Source organism: Melopsittacus undulatus, chromosome 8 (genome assembly GCF_012275295.1).
Source record: "Melopsittacus undulatus isolate bMelUnd1 chromosome 8, bMelUnd1.mat.Z, whole genome shotgun sequence".
NCBI classification, from domain to species: Eukaryota; Metazoa; Chordata; class Aves; order Psittaciformes; family Psittaculidae; genus Melopsittacus; species Melopsittacus undulatus.
In genome coordinates, this window is record NC_047534.1 from 46,910,938 (window position 1) to 46,934,649 (window position 23,712).

Sequence of the window (23,712 nt, forward strand, 5' to 3'; positions counted from 1 at the left end):
CCTTTTCTTCAGCTGCTAACTGAAGCAGATCCAGCAGCTTCAGCCCTTGAGACAGAGAGGAATAAGCAGAGCAAGCCTTTTCCTCGTTGATACTAGCTCAGGGAATAAGTGGATGTATAGGTCACACACCATTAAGGAGAACCCTTCTCTCAGGCATTTCATGTACTCAAAATCTGGGCCACAGGAGATTTTCTTATCCAAGCACTTCTGCAGCTTCATTAGAAGTGACAACATTTGCAGACTAAAAAGGAATCTAAAACTGCTGTTTTAAAACAATAAAAAGCCTGAGTATTTCAGAATCATCAATTAAGTGAAATAAAAACCTGTTGTGTGGACGGATCAAAAATGGTTCACACAAGCCCAAGACAATGTAGCGCTTTACACAGTCCAGCAGAAGCCCTGTTGTTGTGCCATATCTCCTCAGTTACTTCAGAATCATTCTCAGAAAACAAGATATAGTTTTTAAGTCCTGTAATAGCAAAATTCTGGGACAGGTGAATGAAGAAAATTATTCTGCCCCTTTAAGGATGTTGCCTTGATATCATAAAAGAATGAATGTATAAATGCACTCTTGGAATGCTGGGATGATCATTTCACAGAGGTTTTCATTCCAATTAGAAGTTTATTTTAACATCACCCAGAATGTAAGTATTGGTATTCACCATTAGTAAATGGCCAGATGAAATGAATACACTTCCATTTCATTCATCATCACTTATAATCCATACAGCAGTCTTTCACTTAAATGTAGCTGTAGTCAGGTACAATAAAAATCTGACTCCTGCATTCAATTATTGCCCTTTTTAAAAGGGGAAAAAATTACAAAGAGGGCAAAGAAAGCAAACAACCCCATAAACCAAAACCACTTGCAAACAGAGTTTTTCCACGCAAATGGAAATGAACACAGATAACTGTATCACCTAGATGTGCTGAGCCAACACAATCATCTTCCAGAAAGTACTGATTTGCATGTTGAGATCTGCATTTTCAGTAAGTGCACTACGTAATGCAGTTGGGTGGGAGCCAGACTACCAGTTATTAAGCTTAAAAGGATGAAAACCACTTCTGAGACTCCAAGAAGGAAAATTCTAATAGCTCGGTACTTCAGACCCATTTTTGATGAGTCAAAGTAATACAATACCCAAATAGCTTCTGTCTGCATTCTCAAGAATATTATTACTTGCCCTGTGCCCTTATCTCAGTCTAAAGGAATCACTGCTTACCTAATACAAGTTCTTGACTCCTGGCTTCAGAGGGGAAAGCTAACAAATATCAGCTAGTATTACCCCAAAATAATCTGATAACAAAGTACCAGGAAAGGTTTGTGGCAGCTGACTTCTATTTTGTACCTGACTAGAGCACCATGTGCTCCTCCCCAAACAAATTACTTCTTATTTCACAATGGTCACCAGCCAAGGCAAAGTGACCACCATTATACCATGATGAATTGTAAGCATGTTTCCTCCCTTCCTACTCAACCCCAAAATGGCTATAACATCACCCGATTCACTCACACAAAACAAAACCAAGGAAGGGATAGAAACAGGAACAACTTACCTGAAAAATTCCGAGACACAAGCATTGTCGTGAGGATTGCACCCTGTGGGAAGGAGAAAGCAGGGATAACAGATGGTGTCACTCACTTCAGAGAGGGGCTGGGCTGGCCATGGAGAACACAGTGTGTCAGGTATTCCAGTGCTACCCTGGAAAGCACTAGTGTATCCAGGATTCCCACATGTGGCTGTTGGACCTGACAGAACCACTCGAAGTCCTGTCTTTCTAGAGAGGCAGCTAGGGATAGCCTTGGAAAGCTAAATAGCATTAAGAGTTATGCTTAGACACACAGCTGTTTCCCAGCTTCCACACAGCAGATAGCTGCTTAATGCACAAGCCACAGACTTTGCCCCAGCTACAGGCAACTGATACACTCTTACTGAGAGGCAGAGAGTGATCAGAACTAAAAGGTCCAGGATTTAAGAAATAGTTGCTCTATTTCAACCCTCCTGCATAAAGTAGAAGGGGTGATTATATAGCAGAAGAGGCATTGGAAACTTACAGCTTTGGAGAAAGAAACTGCCCAACTCCTCTAACTGCTTTAGTACCCTGTACTGGAGGACCACATAAGATACTTCACTAATGTTAGTGAACTAATCATAAAAAGAAAAATACTGTTGCTAGGAAGATACTAACCTCAAGTTCAGAGGACTAAAACCAAACTTAAGGCAAACTAACATATACTTACCTTTAGCTTCCTTCTAGCATTGAACTTTCTCAAGCATTCCACAGTCTCCTGCCTGTGCATCATTGAAGCAACAGTGGATCGTTGCTGAAAAACAGGAAAAGCAAAAGATCAAGAACATACCCTAACCAAATCAGCCATGGGAGTTTGCATCACTTGTACACAACCATGACATGCAAGCTGACATGGCTAAGCCTCCCATCATTGCAACAAAATCAAATGAACAAGCTTGTCAATGGGGGATTGAGTTAGAGGCACTACAGAAAAGATCTGGGTTGCATTAGTTATGGCTCTAAGGGGAAATTCCAAGTGGTAAGTGAATACTAGTGAGCGGTAGCCTTCCTGAACATGACAACTCCCTGAATCTAAGTGCTTGACTGGCAGAGGCCTCAGCATCTTTGCATCAGTTTTGCAGAAATAGACTTCCAGTGTGTAAGAGGAAAGATCACACAGCTCTATTGTACCAGAGCAAAAACCTGAGCATATAAGCTCTAGCCAGTGATGCACACCTGTCACCACAGCAGACTGGAATCACATCAGCTGCAAAAGAGAACTTCCCAGAAGTGTTGCCAGTCACTGAGAGCACATGAGGAAACCAGAAACTGATGCTGCTTGGCATTTAGAGCACATGAGGAAACCAGAGACTAATGCCAAAGTAGCTGTTGCTCTTGCATAGAGCCAGAAGCCTGAATTCCCTTTACAAGGACAGTGGGTGAATTACTAACTTGGCAGATTAGTGTGTAACAAACCCTCCATTATCCTTCTCCTGCTTGGAAAAACTTCTGCAATACCCAAAAGAACTGTAAACTGTGCTCATATTCAGCTAGTTTCATAGGAAATCTCTGATCCTACCATCAAAGCTGGTCACCTGTTGCAGTACACATGCCAGCACAGAGGTAGAACATAGCTAAGCTGTCCTCTAAAAACTTTGGTGGTCATTGTTCATCCGGCTTCCCTAGGAATGACAGTGATGTTCGTACAAGAGTCAGGACACAAACTTCAGTTCAGTGATGTTAGGGAACTCGATGTCTCAGATAAACTCAAGATTTCCTACTACATTAACATCAGAGGAGCAATACATCCCCCAAAAGAAAAATGCATGTTGCACACACAGAGACTGCAGAGCAAATGGAAACAACAGACTAACAGGAGGCAGTTTGGGTGAGAGGCTGAAATGGCTGTGAAGTGAAACTGAACTCTGCATAACTCAGAGAAGGAAAGCCTCTCCTGAACTGTTCTATATTATGTTGCCACAGGGAGCAAGCTATAGTAATACATACAACTTTGGTTACAGGCACCGGGATAAAAGTTAAACATACAGGAACTGCTATTGATTACAAGCATGCAAGGAGAAAAAACAGAGAGATGCAAAGCCTCAGCTAGTGTGAAGTTTTGAGTTCCAAGGAACTCACATCACTACAGCAGACATGACACTCCTGTTACACAGATTTTCATGTAAGTTTAAATTCCTGAGCCGTTGTTCTGGGGTGGAAGTTAAAAACCACCATCATTTCTCAAGAATAAATGGGCAAAGGAACAAACTAGGCACATCCTAGAAAGCAGAACTATGCTACAGTATTACAAGAACATCTGGTTAGACTTAGGTGGAATTATTTCATCCTGCAGAGATAAAAGTACACCATTGCTGCCCTCCCTACAGCCACTCCCACTTGATTTCTGGGATTTCGTTGCCAGCTTTGTAAAAGATGAAAAGTACTTATGTGTAGGGTCTGGCAAGGCAGAAACTACATACACAGAACAGCAACAGCTCTTCTGCGGATTTCAAGTTTACAGCCAGTTAAGCTGCAGCACAGCAGAAATGTTCCAATGTTGCAAAGATGCAATGCCATAAACTGAAATACAGATGAAGAACAAAATACTCCTCAGATATTCTGTCTGATGCCAAACTCCCTCTGACATTTTAGTATAATATGGATCAGAAGAGGACATGTGGGGAAAAACAGAAACTGTGGACATTCACAAGACTTTTAAAAGAATAAGGGGGTTTTTCCCCCCACAGTGGCAGTAAAGTCCCACAGCATAACGAAGTTGCTGTGTTGAAGGTCAGCCTTGAGAAACAAAATAATCACAATTTGAAATATTTCAAATGTATTGGGTTCCTCTGCAGCAAAGTCTTCTTGATGTGTCAGTTCAGGGTAAACCACAAGTCAGTCTGTAATAAAGGAAAGCACTTACGCAGACCCATGGGTGTTTGAGAGCCTGGTCAGCTGTGATGCGCTTTGCAGGGTTTATCGTCAGCATCTGGTTGATCAAATTCTTTGCTTCGGGAGTCACAGTGTCCCACTCAGGTGATGGGAACTGAAAGAGGAAGAAGGAACAGATGAAGTGAAAGTGTTTTCTACTAGCACAAGAGATTTTCCTTCCTACACAGCTGAATTCCAGCTTTTGCTCTTTGGATACCAGGGCTAACACATTTGCAAAACACAACCCTGAAAACCCAAGCTGAACAAAAAGTGTACAGAATCCAGTGAATGAATGGAGACAGCAGGACATACCTGTACCATTCACCAGACACAGACAGGTAGATTACCAGTTTAAAAGCTTTCTAGGAATCACTCAGACCTTTGAATTTCTTTCACACTCAACAGTCAAAAAACCTAAGTCACAGATCTGTCAGAACATGAGTTCTGATGTGAAAAACACAAGCAGTATCTTTTCTACCCCACCTTGCTCTTTCTCCAGCATGCTAAAAAGCTGTAACAGCATATGCAAAATCATAAACACTTAACTACATCAAAACCTTATGAAAGCAAAAACTGCTAACAGAGAACATCCCATCAGGTCACTTTTGCCATCACAGAGCACAATATTCTGGATCAATATCAGTCACTTAGGTGTAACATCCCACCATCAAGCTGTTAGCAACCAGCTACCATACTAGAAATCATTACCTGGGGAGCAAGAGAGATGTAATAGTGGATGGGAATAAAGAAGCATGGAAACAAAGAGAAGATTCTCAAGTATTTCAGCTACCCACGAGAGGTAACTGCTCTCTCCTATAATTCCAGTAATAATAAAGATGAACACCATCCTCCAGATGCTTGCATGTGGTATAGATGAGAACTGAGATTAAATGCAGTACATCTCACTCCTATGAATCTACTGTGCAAACAGAGGTGAACTTGAGAACACAAAGCTAAATGTGCTGTTGGGATAAAGTCTTTAAGGGGAAGGGAAAGACTGATCCATCCTGAGAACACTTCCTTAGAGTATTACGTTATTTAGAAGAAGTTCATCCTATCTCTTTTCTCCTACATTTTGTGTTTTGCTCAGTTGGGACATAAAAATACACCACTGCATTTGTTTCACACATACTCCTATTTCTGCATGCTTGGGCATCAGCAAGGCATTATACAAATTTGTTCTGCTAACATTGCAAGAGACAGCTTGGAAATTATGATACTGAGCTTCCAAACCAGGACACCTTCCCCCATCCAAACTCTGAAGTATTCATGGTAATGCCTTGCAAAACCCCTACCCAACAGCACAAAGTCCAGTTCACAGTTACCATTTCCTCTATGGTCAAGAGAGAACAACAGACCAGTCCAGTACATACTGGCCTGTTGGGGTAAGGACACCAGGGGCAGGTACACAAGTAAAACTTGAGCTGTTTTCTACCAGGCAAAACACAGGAGGAATCTACTGCAACTTGTTCATTACAGGTAAGAATTGAAATTCAACATTTAGATGAGAGGTATCAGGCACTTCACTCCTCATGACTTACAGAAAGAGTTACACATTTAATCCCTGAAGTGCTCTGAAAATCCCCATCGACAGAATTAGTGCAAAACCACTTCAAATAGCAAGCAACACAGAAACGAAAGGGGCAGGAAGACAAGAGAACATGAGTCCATTTAAGGCTATCAGTTTCCTTTCACTCAGATAGCCACTGAGCCAGGACACAGGGTTAGGCAGACCTTTGCTCTCACCAGTACAGCTGCTGTCATGGTCTCAGGCACAGAAGCTGGGAGGCAACTGGGATCCAGCAGAACCCTTGCCTTTTCTTTTTTAATACGCACAACAAGACAACCTACAATGCAAACTCCTCAACTTCCTCTTGATATTCATGCCTGCAGGCTTCGAACTAGGATTTCCAGAAGTTCCTTTGTCCCTCCCAAGCTTCTCTTTATATGGAAGAATTTATGTCAAACATTCAAGCTGTGGTACCCAAACCACGTTTTACACCACTTTGCTTCCCAGTACTAACACCCTTGCTATTCCTCTCCTTCAGGCACTTTTCACGCTTCAGTTTTGCCTTGCTCTGAAAACTGTTTCATGAACTGGCTTTTTACCAGAGCCTCCAACCCACCAAGCTGATCCCCACCATAAAGCCACCCCTCCAAAAGCCCCTGCCATTCAGTCTTCTCACTGGGCTCCACTCTTTCCACTGCTGGAAGAAATTCCTCTATGGCAATGAGGAGACCAGAGGCCATAATTTAAGCTATTAGCCTACAGAATACTTCCACATACTTTTAATTAGGTCTTGATAAAGACAGACTCCTTCTTTCTGCCTTCCCTCTGCTCCCGTGAAAGAATTAACATTAGCTACATCTGCAGCACTTTGTGGTAAGTGCACTAGAGGACACCATTTCCCACCATCTGCATTTTCATCTCTGCATCTCCCTAACAACCAGCAACATCTAGGTGCCCACTGCAATGTTTCCACATTTCCTTTCTGAAGCCCCAAAGAGGACTGTATCTGGGCAGTGAGGACAAGGTGCATGAACATGACGAACATCGCTCTGCACAGTAGCTTGGGGCCTGATGCTAAACACCGAGTAAGATAGTGCCATGTTTTGGATGGCTTCTACACCCATGCAGGTACTCAGCAAGAAAGTGCCCTTACGTCATAGGCTCCGGCTTTGATCTGCTGATAGAGTTTGTGCTGATCTTCATCCCAAAAGGGAGGGTACCCCACTAGTAATATGTACAGAATCACTCCTGGGAGGGAGAGACACAGATACACTATGGTTAGGCTAATACGCCAATTATTCCTTCAGCCCCTCTTCCTTCCCTCTTGACAGTCCCCAAGGTAATGACTGCTCTATATCTTCATTTGCCATCATATTTAGTCTTCTGAGGTAGAGAAAGACAGTGCAAACCTCTCCTCTGCTGAACCTCACCCTGGCACTTTATGTGCCAGGAGCTAGAACAAGGTGCATGATATCCTTCTACTCTCCTGTGGCTATCATGGCTGGTGAGCCACAACTCCTAGCTGCTCTCAGAATAAAATGAAGCCACATTCCCTGGGGCTGCTGGGCAGCAAGTGACTTTTTGGTAAGGACTGTGGTTTTACATGCTTACGTGCGTGATCTTGGGACAAAAATGACACTGCCAAAGCTAACACTCTTGGCCTGCAGAGAACCATTTAGTCCACATCAGGCAACACTGGTATCACGTATCTTTTAACTTATAAGTCCCAGATACATTTACACTTAATTTTTTCCTTTAAAAAAGTCATCTCTCTTCAGTATTTCATCTGCTACATAGTCAGAGTAATAGGAAATTGCTACGGTTATCTAAACAACTGACTCTGCAAAGCATAGACAGGTCCTATCTCTTGAGTCTCAAACATCTGGTAGATGGCCCGAGGAAAGAATTAGGAGCCAGAGTCAAATGAGTTCAGACTCCAGTATTAACTCCATCTACACAAGGTGCTTATCCTCAAGTGTGCCTTCATCTCTCCACCCAAGAAGGAGCACTGTGTACCCTCCCAGCAATAGGTTACAAAGAATTGCTCTTCTACACAAAACGTTGTTGTTTAATTGTAAAACACTTTATCAGAATCTTACCACATGCCCATATATCCACTGGTTTTCCATAAGGATCTTTTCTTAAGACTTCAGGGGAGAGGTAGCCTGGAGTGCCAGCAAACCCTGCCAGGAAATGGATTACATGAAGTACTTAACAGTACCCAAGCAGAAGAGATCTTGCCATATCGTAAAATTCACTAGCGGTAACCAACAAATTCCAAAAACGATTTCCCACCCTTCGTCTCATATTTGCTAGAGCTACCTCTTAGTAAACCAACAAAAAGGTAGGGAGGGGAAAGGGGAGATCAGATGGGATTGAGTGTCTATGCAATGCAGGAAGAATAGAAAAGAGATACCATGTCAACCAGCTAGGCACAAACTCATATGCCAGGCCTGAGATCATTGTTACATATAATGGCTTGGTGTTTGAAAACACAAGACCCATATGGAACACATTTGATTGTGTTCCAAATGGTGAGGGCAGATCAAGAGCAGCAGCCATCTCTCCAGAATCTCTGCAGCACTGCAAAGTCTTGGAGATGACATTTAGCCTGAGAAGGTCTCATTTCTAATTATGTTTTAGCCAAAGCCTTGAGTGACATGGTTTAGTGTGAGGTGTCCCTGCCGCGGGGGGGGGGACGACTGGAACTAGATGATCTTAGGGTCCTTTCCAACCCTAACCATTCTATGATTCTATGATTCTAAACAAAGATAAGGCCAGACCCTGAGGCAGGCCAGGTTAAATGTGTTTCTGTAAAACGATCAAAAGAATTCAAGATGTATACACTCCTGAGCAGTAAGAAAGTTCAGATCAGGCTTTAAACTTAGCAGCTGCATTCATCTCTGACACCAGCATCTACTGGAAACCAAGAATAGAGAAATACACAGACATTTTTTCTCTCTTTATTTATCATATTCTTTCACTTATTGCACCTAGGCTCATGCCCAAGGATGCAGAGGCTGAGATGCTTGGAAAGGAAGCAGCAATGCTACATACACACAAGCATGCTGGAGGAGCTGAGAGAAAGTATTCAGGAAGGGAACAACTCAACCAGCCACCAGGAAAGGGGGAAGCAAAAGCAGGAAAGGTCAAAGAGTCTTACCAAACCAGGCCTGCTGCTCTCCCTGGACTTCTATAGCCAGTCCGAAGTCAGCCAGTTTGACAGCAGCACCCTTACATTTACTTGCCAGTAGTAAATTCTCAGGCTGGGGAGAAGAAAGAGAAAAGGGGGTAAGAATGAAAGACTGATACCCTTGTTAAACCCTCCTACCTCAGTATTCACATCACTGAATTCAATCTGCTGACTGAATTTAGCAGGCATGTACTAAAGTTGCTCAGGTGAAGACAGAGCAACAGAAACAAATAGCCTTAACCTAGCATGGCATAAAATCCTGAAGTCTAACACAAACCCCTGTGGGAGCCAGAGCCTCTCCTCACCCAGCCCACATATTACATGCTGACACCAGAGGGCACTGGCAGTACAGTTCCTGAAGCACAGAACCCAAAATTTGTTTCTGTCATCCCCGCAGAGAGTAATTGAGAGGTGGGGGGAAAGGATGCAGTAGATAAAATCTGCAGTGATGTTTCTCCCCAGGAACATTACATGGTCCCCAGGGCACTGGAAAAGTAAATATGATGCTAATAACGGCTGCCAAATCCACCACTGTAATGTGGGAAGGCATCGTCTAGATAGTGAGTAGCTTTCATCCCTAACAGAAAAAGCCTCAGCCTCAAATTGGCATGAGCAGCACAGCAGTGAGTATTCTTGTAAGCTGTTTCTTCATGCTACATATTTACAGCAGCATAAAATATGCTGTCTTGCTACTGCTGCCATTGCATATACAACAAGCAAGCGTGCCACTTGCTCAATGTGCCAGGAAAGGGAGACTTTTGCCCCTCACATGAATCTCACTCTGATCATAATTCTGTTGTATTCCAGCAAAGGACTTCAGCAAGAGGTTAACACAATTCCAAAACATGTTCTGAGTGTCAGCAGCTCCCTCTGAAGCACAAAAGCAGTTAGTTACATGGGATCTTTTGAAACTCCGGGACCTTTAAGGTGGTGCCTATTACACCTCTGCAGGAAAGCCAACTTGTAGATAGGAAGGATAAATGTGATTTCTCATCCTACCCCCCCTCTGATAATTTGTGCTTTTCATATCAACTAGAGATTTTAACAAACAAGATGGAAAACTGGAAATCCGGAAACAGAAACTTGTCTCAGTTTCACAAATCTGATGAAGGTCTTTTTTGCAGCCTGCTCACCAGTTTCATCCCACAACAATCCTCTACCCCTGTCCTTCCTGACAGGAACATGATGCTTTACTCATCCACCTGCCTTAAAGTACTGGGCACATGCCTTGCTTCTGCTTTGAATGAAGGGAGAACAGCCCTGCCCATAACAGTCCTTGCCATGAGCAGCATGGAAGGGAAAGGAACTGAGTCTCAATACATTTGGATGTCACTGGCTTTTCACTGTATGGGAAGTTGAAAAGACTGTGTTAATCAAACTACACTGGTGAAAATTCACCAGTGTAAACAAATCCCTCAAGTGGAAGACCAATGAAATCTGAAAATCTCTCCAAGTTCAGATCACACCTGGGCTTGGCTTGACTAAGAAACAATGAAATTAGAAACTATGTGCTTCTAAAATACAGCCAAAAACACCTTAAGGCAAATGGTGCTTATCCACATGCATGTTTGCCAACATAAATATGGGTTGTCTCAGGTTTCACATGCTTTTTGGTAAGGATGTGAATGAACTCCCTAATTTCTTGCAATCCCTATGGGCAGCTCAACATTTGAAGGTCTTTAAGAGCATGTCAGCCAAAAGCAGGCTTATGAAAGGGAGGTGCAAAAGACTTCTCTTGAAGCAAGCTCTGCAGTTATTACACACTGATCCTGAAGGCCAAGCTTTTGGCAAGGAGCTAAATATTAAATGAAGAGCACAGGATCTTATTGCTAAAAGGAATGGCTACTCTTCAGGCCTGGATAGCTTCAGTGAATCAGAGCAAGCAACAGAAGAAACACATTAACTGCAGTGGGAAGTGTCCAGCAGCTGATAAGCTCTAAAAAGTTCACAACTTTCACACAAACAAAACTTGGGAAGCAAAACAGATTATACCCAAACACAGGATGCGAAGAAAAACTTAAACCATCCTTTATTGGAAAACTCTACTGATACTCATAGAGGCCCTAATTTTGGGCAGTAGTGCCTCTTGAAGGCTGCTTTATCAAAAGAAGATGTCAGGTCTACTCCAAAGCAGCCACTCTTCAATAGACAGCTTGCATCTTTTCACAGTGCTCTGAATCAGAAGGCCAGAAGTGTTGTAGGGGAGTCTGCCAGAAACACTAAGGGTTAACAGCTGCCCACTAGATCTAAACCCTGGGAGAACACTGCCACCAAGCTTGCAATAGGCCTTTACCTTGCTCTCTGCAATATATTTTTATACTCTTCCCCTTATGCAATGTATAACCAAAACCAGCAGTGGTAGCATGTGTCATCCTGCATTAACTTAACTGGACTGCTGGTGGCCATCACCATCCCCACTTTAGACAGAAAGGGCTGCAGGGCAGGCAGACCTTCCTGCACAAAAGTCTTCATTCTGGAGCCTGCCCAGCTCCCAGTACAGCTGGCACTGTGTGGGAAGGGAGTTAAACCAACTTATACTGCAGAGGTTCTGGGTCTATAAATGCAATATAATGTGGCAAATGGTCTATTCACACAGTGTTTAACTGGCCAGCAGTTTTGGGTTTAGATTAAAAGAGCTTCTACTGATGAGAGAAGGAAGAAATGATGTGAAAAGTTCTTGTTGAGCAGCTCTGCCCTAGCCCAGTGGCATGTGTTTGGCAACAGCGCAGAACAAAAATATACATGCTCTGTGCAGACAAACTCAACCTGGCAGATTGAACAGAGACTGCCCCAGGTCTCCAGAGATCTCTTCAATGGCAAACTAGAAAGTGTACTTCATTATAATGAATCCTACCCAAGTTTCTCTGAAAGTCTACTGCACTCCAAGGTTCACAACTACTCCATCCTGGAGCTGCCTCAGGGAGGCTGAGAGCTGGCAAGGCTCATGAAGACCAAGAACTTCCTCAGGAGTTCAGCACACCCTCTAGAAAAAGCTGAAGGGACAAACTTGTGCTTCAGGAACCCCTGAGCCCTGTTCAAGTGAAAGAGCCCTGCCAGCTGGCAACATGGTATATCCCTGTCTTGCCTCTTCCAATGATCCCCTGGCTGCTCTCCTCAGCCTTCACGGCACGGAGGAAATATTACCTTCAAGTCCCTGTGCACGATATCATGCTGGTGAATGTGATTCACACTCTCCAGTATCTGATGAATACAGTGGCTGAAAGATAAAGGGAAAGACACACAGTTATGCACACACACATATACTTGGCATCTCATCTCATCCCAGAACTGTTTCCCTAGCTTTTATATTTGTGCCAGGGAGAGCTCAAGACCCCAGGCTGAATCCCTGCACCATGTCCACTGGATGACATAGCTCAGTACCATCACAGCTGGACACTCACAGCACTTTCAGCAACAGGATGCTAAACACCCTATCTCTAGCAGGGCCACAAAGCCTCAATCCTACCTCCCATCACTTCCTTCCTTTCCTCCCCATTACACTAAGCATCGCACTTGTCCCTTCAGCCAACAGTAAGCACCCCACACAGGAGAACTGAGGCACCCAAGTGTCTACAAGCAGCAGCCAAAATTGGGTAAGCAAGACCAAATCACTCCAGGAAGCATTCAGCTGGGCTAGTCCTGAGCAAAGAATGAACTTTCAGAGAGCAGCAGCCTCCCCCAGCAAATTCAGGATGACGACTCCTGGGTGCCTGCCAGTTTGCAAAGCTTTCAGAGCAGCATCTCAAGCACTTTACATACACAATGTGCACACACACCCGCTTGCTGGGTGCCTTTTAAGTACAGATCCCACTTAAGGGGTTAGCAATCTGAAAAGCAGACTCATTCCCTGTTAAGTGCAGTATGCTGCACTCCCCTCACTCACAGAAAACCCCATCTCTGCCACTCTCACTGCTGCAACCACAGGGGCAAAAGCAAGATGTTATTTACACCTGTCGCTTAAGGACAGTGCCACACACCCATGGGTGAGATTTCTGGTTGAAAACACCTCTTCCACTAAACGTTTACTCAGCTCCCAAGGGTGACCGTGGAATGCAGTAGGCATTCAGACAACTATGGCTGGGCAGCAAGCACCGAGATGTGGGCAGCTGGGGTGGGTCTGTGCCCTCACTGCAGGATCAGTCAGTCCCCTCACTGAACTGTACAAACCTCAGGGGAACAGGCTTGAAATGAGTGAAATATTTGAGGGAAAAGGAACTAACTACTGGAAAAGACGGGAAGAGGGTGAGGGGAGGAAGGGAAGACGAGGTGCGGCACTGCGTATTTGCTACCCCCGCCCTCCAGAGCTGGCAGTACAATCCTCAGGGTCGGAGTCCATGAATATCTGCCCGCTCCCAAAACAAAAATGTATAATTAGAACAGAGCCGAGTCTGAGCGAGGGAGATTTTCTGGCCAAAAATGGCAAAAGTGTGAGGTGTCCCAGGCGAGCCAAGCACAGCGGATTGGCACGGACCTCACTCCCTCGCTCTCCCAGCCTGCTCTGGAATTCAGCTCAGCATGGGGAGAGAAAGGGAGGAGTTTCATCCTGTCATCTTGTGGGCACTGCAAGACCTGGCCAGCTGACAGTCAGAGGGCTGAGCACCCTGAGGAAGCCTTGCAGAGAAACAGACTGTTCTCCTCTTCCCTAACCCTGCCATAATTTTCCTGAGCAGTGCTGGTCACTGCCAGCTCTTGACCACTTCAGGGAACAGGCACTGGCAAGAGGGACAGGATGAAGGATGGTGATTGATAACCTCATAACTTTCCAACTTCAAGGTGGAACGGCTTGAATGACTGTGTATCTGTCTGAGATGCTGTGCCCATAACATCTGTGCAGCCCACTGAATATATCTACAGGGCTCTCAGACCTCTCTGCCAGGAGCTCATCAGAGATTATGAGCCCACTGGCCTTCCTCATCAGCAGATGCCTCACAATGGAGTGCATGGTGCAATGCCTCACTTAAAAGCATCATGAAATGCCTAGAAGACAGAGGCTGTAAGCGTACAAGAGGGAAAGCAAATAAGCGCCCACAGATTCCTCTTAACTATCAGGTCATGCTGTGTCTTTCCTCGCACTCAGTCTGATCTTCACAGTACTGCCTACCAAGGTTATCCTGCAGCAGCACCCACTGCTCCCTTCTTACCCCTCTTCTCTCACAGCTTCCCTAATTCCTGTTCCAGCAAAGGTTAGGAATAGATAAGAACATGGGTGTGGAATAAGATGAGGTGAAATGTCACTATCATGCCACTCCCAGACCCTGCTAAAGCAGAACAAGAGCTGCTTAATCCCAGCTTTGATTCCAAACACTGCATGTTCAGCAGACAGACAGGTCAGAGAATATCGTCCTCTACTGCTATACAAAACACTGACCCAGCATAAACAGCAAATGGACAAGCACAAGCCACTTCAGGAAGCTCACACATGGGAGAGGGGGGACACACTCCAAAAAAGAAGGGCATAACTCTAAATCTTTTTAGTATTACAATATGAAGGGTGCTCTCACATTGTGCCTTTTCTCACTGTGCCACCCAGCTCACAAAGAGGACTGCCACAGAAGCATAGCTTCCAAAGCCCGCTCTCCCCCCTGCCCCGTAAACCATTACCTAGACACGGGCAAACTGAATGGGTCTGCACAACAGCAATGGCACATCACTAGAACCCTACACCAGAGGACAAGCAGACAGTGCTCTCACAGGCACAGGCCAACACTTGCTCATTAGGGACACTGTCACCAACCACCAGAAAGATCAGTAAGACAAAGCTGCTACCAATGGGTCTCCCAGCAAAGAGGACGGCATCTGCAAGTGGCAAAGACGGCAGCGCTGTGCAAGCAACAGGGGATAGAGCTGTGGTGGGTTAGGCTGACCAGTGACAATAGTTTTTACACTGATAGCAGAAAGAGGAATGTTTTCCAGATGGGGAACAAGAGTGTCAGAACAAAGCCATGCACAGAACAGGAGTCAGGAAACTCGTTCCACTTGCCAACACATGTGGCATATACACAGAGGGGTCTGTAAACAGTCTTACCTGGCATCTGCTTCACTGTAGTATTCTCTGGCAACAATATCCTCAAAGAGCTCCCCACCTGTAACCCTGGAGTGCAAAACAACAAGGCAGGTTACAGAGCCTGTGCACGTCTAGCTCAGGGCTGCACAGGGCATATGCAGCCATCTGTCTGCTCTTTCCAGCAGCCTATGCAGGGACCTGCAGCACAGAAAGGCAGGGCAGAGCTCCACCAACACAGCATCACCACTGACACATCCATATGACTGACCCCTTGGACTGCCACTTCACCAGCAGTGTACAGGACACTGTTGACACACTGGGCACAAATTGCCCATGTGCCTCTACAGGGCTTAGTATATGCTAAACTTGGGTGGGCTAAGCTTGGGTGGAACAATCCTCATCAGCCCCCTCCAGACTGCCTCAGGGACAACAGTCAAGTGTCCTCCCTATACAGGATAGCCATCCTTTGCCATCACACATCTACGCCTGCTGCTAGGAGCCTTTCTGGTCCATCCCCTACCACACAGTCTATGGATTTTTGTCAAATAGGCCAGAGGTATCTACAGGTCTCTAAAGAGGGAGGAAGAATTATACTAATGCAGGTGCTTTTTATTCCACTCTTAGTCAAGCACCCACGTGCCTGTATCACTGGTGAAGCATCAAAGCCAAAGACACACTTACAGATCAAAGACGAGGTAATGGAAACCTTCTTCTGAAATACTGTCATGGAGCCGCACTGCAAAAATATAATCAAGAAATGGAGGTTTACAGAGCATGTAGCAAATATGACACTTCACAAATCAAACCCATGCACACAGCCAAGTTCTCCCTCAACCCAATCAGTCTATTAATTCCCCATGCCCTTCACTTCGTGTGCTCCTTCCATTATCTCAAAGGAACAGATGGGTGTCCTTCACATACACCCACCCCTCCCCAGCGTCAAAACAAACTCTAAATATCTTTGACCTCCTGTTCATTCTCCTTCTCTAACACTTCAGTACCCTCCTTTCACATCTGCCTACTCTTTCCTCCATGCTCCTGTTCTGCCATTTCTCCCCACCCATTCTTATTTCCCGAAACAAAGCATTTTCAGAATTTCCAAACAATCCCTCACCCCCAAAACTGACTTCCAGCCTCATCTGCTTGTCAGTGCCACTGATGTTCCTTCTGCCTTTCATCTGCAAAGCTCCATGAAGTTCCCTCCTTTTCCTTCCTTTTCCTCACTTCATTCTGACTTACTCTCAAAATCCTTACACAAAATTCAGAGCCAGTTCCTTGTCTCGGTTTATTTCTGATCTGTTTGTTACAGACATTCCCCTTCTCACAATTTCATTCTCCTTCAGCTTCCTTACCTATCCTCTCCCTGAGTTCTGCTCCTATTGCCTAAATTAACCTTCACCTTTTCCATTTCCTTGTCTGCTTTAACCTGCAGGACTGGGGTTGCCTCCATGATGGGCCACTGTCCCCTGGTACTGTGAGGTCTCCAGGGCTCTGTCCTGCTTTCCCCACATTACACGCTGGCAATAACTACTGTATCTATAAAGCCAGAAGAGTCCCATTTCATCCTGTCTGACTCAAAATCTCAATTTCTTTGATGCTTACTGGACACCTGGGCACTAATTCTAACTTGGGAGGAAACAAAGCCCTTAATTTCATATTGCTACCTACCCTGCTCTTTGCTTCCTCCCCTGCTGGAAAACACCACTACTTTCCCTGCCAGAGTCACAAGCTAGCAATCCTATTTGCTTCAATGCCTCAACCTTCACACCCTGACCAGGACTTGCTGTCTTCACATGTCTACAGTCTTCCCTTGTTGATTCACCCAACTGAAACACTTAGCTGAGACTAGGCTGTGTCTCAGTCACTCTAACACCTTTTAATTGAGTATTGACCAAAGCAATGTTACTGCTCTCATCCCTACAAGAAACATCTTGTTATCCTGCTTGGTCACTTGAATGGTACCTTTGCCTCTCCTTCGTGTCTTCCTTTTTCTTCCACATAAAATACAGGTGACCTGTCTTGACTTTTCTCAACATAATGATTTTCTCTCTGCCAGTATTAAGAGGTCAGTTTGCACCTCTTATTGGTGCATGACATCAGCTATCATCACTGTCTTGGGAATGTTTCAGACTAGCACTTGGCACATGCTCCTACCTCATATGGAACAGCTTCTGCAAATGTCCTCAACGCTCTCCCCCCTCCTTGCAACTCTCCTTTGCTAAGGCACCCTCCCACATGCACACAAACACACACAAAGTCAAAACTGAGAGTAGCACAGATGTGCAGAGCCCACTGCCAGTACCTCTCCTAAAAGGATTTTGTTCTTTCCTTATTCTTTCTGCCTATGCTTTCCTGTATTTTCTCTGCCTTTATCTACAAGCTCTCTGACTTGGCCCCTTGACCAATTTCCTTTCCTTAGCATTTCTACTGCATCTAACCACAGGGGTCTGGGAGGAGCACTTCACCCAGCGTAATGCCACAAACAAGCAAATACAGTTTAGAGTACCAGTACCACAGGTGTTTCAGATGCAACATGCTGTTCCTACAGCATGAAAACAGAGACACATCACCTTTATGAACTGTGTTTGTCAAATCGTTCACTGCAATAAAGAACTTCCAAGTAAGCTGTTTTAATTGGCTTTGTAATAAATTCATTGTAATGTAATTGTGCATTTACAGAAAACTTGCTTCCTGAGCAGCTGGCAGAAACCAACAAAGGCAGCATTACAGAAATGCAAGTGAGAAAGGTATTTTCTAGGAGAAAGATTTTCATTCAAGACTGGAAACAAGATGGGAAATGGCTGAAATGGACACTTGGGTTCCCAGCAAAGGGCAGTTTTCACTCCAGTGCCCAAGACTATTTGAGATGAATACAGGAGACAGGCACATGAACAAGAGCTGAGGCCCAGGACACAGGCAAAAGTCTGTGAAGAGCCCTTATGAAGAGGGAACAGATGGAGAAACTTCAAGGAAAGCTGAATGTGTTAGCAAGATCATGTCTGGTGACGCTCAGTGTGCACAAGAGAGTGTTCTCCTTCCTCTGGACCTGAAAGGTCATCAAAATGCTGCAAGAAATCAAGCAGAGAGGAGAGCAGTATGAGTGAAATCATGACAGAGGAGGAGCACAGCCACCAGCAGGCTGACAGCAGTGGCCATGAAAAGGGAACAGCAAACATGTCTGCAGGTAGAAGTGAGAAACAGTGAACAATAAATTTTGATGTAAAGATGTAGGCAGCAAATTATGCCAGAAAATAAAACAAATAAGCTGATTGGTGCTATTTCTTTCACCTGAGGAGAGCAATTTTGACAGATACATTAAGAAAAGGGAAGGAAGTCATAATTCAGCTGGCAGAGGCAGCAGAAAGAGCCTTCAAGGACAGTAAAACACTATTTACATCCTTAGGTGAGGAACAATGACAGGAGGACAGAGGCAGTCCGTAAATACTGACGCTGTACATCACCCTAGGGCTGCACAGCAAAAGAAGGCCTTGGAGGCAGGACACAGGTCAGTAACTTAACAAGGGAGCTGCCTCCTTGCTATGGCCCAGAGCAACAACACTGGAACAAAATCTGCACAGAATTTAGGCTGCTGAGGTAACAAAGCTGTCCTGGGTTCAGCAGTAGCAGTCATTTTTTTCTTCTTCTCAGTATCTGGTGCAGTGCTGTGTTTTTGACTTTCGGCCTGAGATCAGCGCCGATAACAGCAATGTTTTTAGTTACTGCTCAAATGTTTGGTCTGACCAAGGACTTTCTGAGCCTCATGCTCTGCCAGGGAGGAGGGGAAGCCAGAAGGATGCACAGACAGGACACCTGACCCAGGCTAACCAAAGAGGTATTCCATACCATAGCACATCATGCCCAGGATGTAACAGAGAGTTACCAGGAAGGGCTAGTGCTCTGGGGGGTTGGAGAAGGTATCAGTCAGTGCTTGATCAGGCGGGGTGGGGTGAGTTATCAGTCAGTGGGTGGTGAGGTGTTGTATTCTCTTCACTTGTTATTTCCTTTATCATTATTATTCTTATTGGTAGTAGCAGTAGTAATTTGTGTTATACCTTAGTTATTGGACTGTTCTTATCTCATCCCGTGGGAGCTACATTCTTTGGATTCTCCTCCCCGGCTCTCTGGGAGTTGGGGGAGGAAGGAGGGGAGTGAATGAAAGAGCTGTGTGGCTGGGTTTAAACCATGACAAAAGCTCAGGGAGTAAATGGTGCAGCAGCAAACTCCAGAAAAGCTATAGGAAAGATGACAGCCGCCCTCCCATGGGAATAGTTAGTAACAGTTCAAAACATTAGACTTAAAGTGAGGTGCAGGGCAGCAATGAGGGGAGTTGACCTGCTGGAAAGCAGTTCTGTGGGAAAGGACCTGGGGGCCCTGGTGGACAAGTTAATCAAGAGCCAGCCATGTGCCTTGTTGCCAAAAGGCCAGTGGTATCCTGGGCTGCATTAGGAAGAGTGTGACCAGCAAGTCAAGGGAGGTGATCCTCCCCTTCTATCCTGCCCTAGTGAGGCTACAGCTGGAGTACTGTGTCCACTTCTGGGCTCACCAGTTCAAGAAAAACAAGGAGCTACTGCAGAGGGTCCAGTGGAGGGCTACAAAGATGATTAGAGGACTAGAGCATCACTCATATGAGGGAAGGCTGAGAGCTGGGCCTGTTTAGCCTGGAGATGACTGAGAGGGGATCTTCATGCATACAAATATCAGATGGGTGAGTATTGAGAGGATGCTGCCCAGCGACAGGATAAGGGAAAATGGGCACAAACTGAAACACAGGAAGATCCATCTGAATACAAGTGAAAACTACTTTGAGAGTCACAGAGCACTGAACAGGGCTGCCCAGAGAGGTTGTGGAGTCCCCTCTAGACATATTCAAAACCTGCCTGGACATGACCCTGTGCAACCTGCTCTAGGTGAATCTGCTTTAGGGGGGAGTTGGACTAGATGATCTCCAGAGGTCATTTCCAGCCCCAAGCATTCTGTGATTCTGATCTCCATTACAACCACAAGTTCAGGTTCACTCAAGCAGTTGAGCAGAGTCCACACAGACTGCTAATAACGGTGTAACTTGTTGATATGAGAGGGTGAGAAATACAATAATTTGTAGGTGCTGGAGAGTAAAGGTTTCCCCAGAACTGACTATCCATGCAGAATTACAAGTATTCATCCAGTTAACCTTTTCTTCAAAAATATTACTGAGCCCTTCTTCTTTCTGGCTCTTGTCAGGGGAGCAGTGACATCTATGCCTAGCTGCAGGCTAGACAAAAACACACATCACAAGAAGTGATAAGAAGAGTTTCAAGTCACAGCAACAGGGAAGTTGCTCAACAGCAACACCAAGTCTTCCAAAAGATGATCAAACTACAAAAGAGCCCAGAACCTGCCAAGGAACCTGATCTCTGTTCACCAGAAGATGAAGTAGATTACTTCTAGTAACTGATACTGTCACCCAGAAGCAGCAATTCAAACCATATTTCTTCCTAGACAAACATTCTTAACACAGGGATTCTTACAGATGGGGGAATTTAGTCCCTGCCAACACCACACACAGCCAGGGTCATCTGATGACTGTTCCCATGTCAAAGGTCTCTGACGGATGAAAGAGCATGTACTACAGCGGTTAGCAAGAACAGTCAAGGAGAGGGGAGTAAGAAAGAAAACAGAAGCAAGCCAGATAAATCAGTGCCTGATTTAGTCAGGCTCTAAATCGGTTACAGGATACAGTGAAAGACCTTACTCAAGGTTTTAAAACACAGAACACTCCCATCCACACAAAGAATGTAGAGCTTGTAGAGCTCACAATCACATCTGATTTCTATGACTGTCAAGTCTTACAGATAACTTCAGAAATAATAACTAAAACCCTACAGCAGTAGTAAGCAATGCCAGAACAAATGCTATCCAAAGCAGCAGAATCACTACAGACTGTTAGGTAGAAATATCATCTGCAACAGTACCAGCGGGTCGGTCAGCAGAAAGTGTGCATCACCACTTGCCTAACTTTCTTCATATACAGTCCTGAATCTAGTACTGTAGTGGTACTCCACCAAGTGTAATGAGAGACCGCTACCTAAATCTGTCCCTCCAATTTTAAATGCACACCTGTAACCCTGCACTGTTAAAGAGCCGCAGTGCATCACTACACACAAGGCACAACCTAGCTAAATGCTTTAAGCATCCTTTTCTTCCCTCAGTCTCCTCTCCAGACTCATCCCGTGTAAACTCAGCTGCACAGGAAGCATCTCCAAAAAGCTGGTCTTTTGTTAAAATAACTTACAACATTAAAAACAGAGAGACCAAATCACCTCCTTTCCCCAGATCCTCAGACCTTCAACCCCACCTGATGCAAGCTACACATCTGTCCTGTGTGGGTGTTTAAGTCAGGCCTGAGGCCCTGATGCAACCCAGAGCATCTGCACAAAGCCAGATATCACAGTGAGCGGCTCAAGGGGACATGCTGCGGTTACTGAACCTAACAGCAGCTGGGTACCAGGAGTTCAAGTGCTTTCTAAGAACATCTGCTGTGACTATTACTGTTCTCTGCCTGCTGTCTTCAGAGTCTTGTTGGAAATCTTGCCTCAAGAACAAAACTTCAAACTGATACTTCAAAGCGGTTCAAAATCCTCATGCATGTACAGTTTTTATTTTAGAAAATAAAAAAGCCATGGTATCAACTACAGAAAATTAAGCATTTTAGTGAGAAACAGCAATACAGTAAGTAAGCCACATGGTTTCCATTCCCTGCCTGGATAAAGTGACCCTGTACAGGCAGCCGCAGTTCCCTGATGCTGTGCGAGTGTGACACGAGTGTGATACTAAGCAAGTAAGCACAAGGGGAAAATCGCCCTCACGCAAACTGTAGCAGCCTAACAAGCAATGTAAATTGCTGCTGAGTCACGCAAAGCAAGTCTCTGAATGCAAAAGTTGAAGTGAATCATAAAGAAATCAGCAAAGAGCTTTCATTTCTTATAAAAGTCTACCTGAACTACAGGAACATTACAGGACGTTGAAAAGGAACAGGCGTCTCACTGTTAAAAGGTCACATGTAAAAGGCCCAAGACGAACATTCCCCTATATCCCACATCCACAGCAAACAGAGGAGCAGGGCTGAGTGGGGGATCATGCCCGTGGTTGGGCAAGTAGGCTCTTGTAACACAGGGCCGTTTCTGGCAACCTGCTGCAAAGTAAATCTCAGCAAGCAAAGTACTTATCGAAGTCCCAGCAAAAGGCAAATACACAAACAGGAGAATAATTTCATGGGCCAATTTCCAGTATCTTCACTTTGCAACTACTTGTCTCTGCTGAGGAAATGGTAATATAGGCTCCTACATACCACTGGTCTTTGCCTGTCCTTAGGGACAGTGCTCAAGCTATAGAGTAGGATAATCTTGTCTGCTAAATCTAAGTCCACTGGTGTTGCTAAGTGTAAAGCATGTGGATATTATGGGAATGTAAAGGATACTTTCAGCCAGCTACCTGTGCACCAACACACATTGTGTGCTGTGATCATATAATATTTGGGACTTTCAAGTAGCCCATGTTGCAGTGCCTTCAGCAGAGCTAATACATGGCAACAGAGATTTCTGGTTGTCTCCTAGGTGGTGGTAATTGCAACATAGGAACTCTTGCACACAACCTTAGTAGTGCCAACTGAAAAGTGCTCTAGGATCTTCTGGCCTGAACAATGCTGTTTAAAGGCCAGCCACTCATTAGCTTCATTTCTCAGCAGTATCCAACCAGACATCAGATATTTGCCTGTATCATGGAGAAACAGAAGAGGTAAGAGATACCACAAGAAGCATATTTCAAGAGGCTGTGCATGCCAGCAGAATAAAACTGGAGGCTAAAACAGGCCTGATGCCCTCTTCCATGGATACCCTCCAGCATAGCAGGAGATGCTGACACTACAGACACACATACCCACAGACTGCGCACTGAGCACCATTGTCAAGTCAACTGACGCAGATGGCTACCACCCACTCCTCACTCTCCCAGCTGCTTGCCAGCCTGGGCAGCCAGGATGGGAACTGTCCCACACCTCCAAGCCTGGCTGTGTGCCAGGATGCTTCCCGCATGGCTTGCATCGCTCAGGAGGCCTGTCCCACAAGGAGCCACCACCAACCTGCAACTGCCTGTGAGCTGGGTGCTCAGCTCCCACCCCAGCTGTTCCTCTAATTACATTAAACACACAGAATTCAGCTGCAGCTGCTAAGGCTGCTTCCAAAAGGACTCTCCTTTTAATTAAAAAGTTGCTATTAAAAAGCATGAAATTGTGTAATGCAAATAATCCTCTAGAAATCATCTGTCCCAGCAGCTAATGACCAGCTTTGTTAAAGCAGTAACTAAAAGCAGCAGGACAGTTAGCTAACAGGACATAGCATGCTGCTATTAACCAGTCCCTTAGGAACATGGACTCTTTCCCTCCTCCTCCTTCGAAATCCGACAGAGATGTTACAGTGTGCTGGGTATATACCAGCTTGCTGTGAATTCCCTGAGCAGGGGGCACTTCACACCAATTGCAGTTCTGAAGCTTTGGAAAATGGAACAGAAGGGCTTGTGAACACTCTG

At 44.9% G+C, this 23,712-nt stretch overlaps 1 protein-coding gene across 6 annotated transcripts in view; it reads right to left on the reverse strand.

Moving 5' to 3' along the window:
* Nucleotides 1-23,712, reverse strand: part of CAMK2G (calcium/calmodulin dependent protein kinase II gamma) — a 139,721-nt gene that overhangs the window by 39,668 nt on the left and 76,341 nt on the right. For all 6 annotated transcript variants that reach the window (XM_031052328.2, XM_034065070.1, XM_034065069.1 and 3 more), the window contains exons 4-12: nt 15,832-15,886; nt 15,172-15,237; nt 12,291-12,363; nt 9,117-9,219; nt 8,053-8,136; nt 7,107-7,201; nt 4,436-4,558; nt 2,243-2,326; nt 1,558-1,600 (exon numbers count right to left, since the gene is read on the reverse strand). In XM_031052328.2, coding sequence (XP_030908188.1) covers nt 1,558-1,600; nt 2,243-2,326; nt 4,436-4,501 — 193 coding nt within the window. In that variant the 5' untranslated portion in view covers nt 4,502-4,558; nt 7,107-7,201; nt 8,053-8,136; ... (2 more) ...; nt 15,172-15,237; nt 15,832-15,886. The remainder of the gene's footprint in view (nt 1-1,557; nt 1,601-2,242; nt 2,327-4,435; nt 4,559-7,106; nt 7,202-8,052; nt 8,137-9,116; nt 9,220-12,290; nt 12,364-15,171; nt 15,238-15,831; nt 15,887-23,712) is intronic.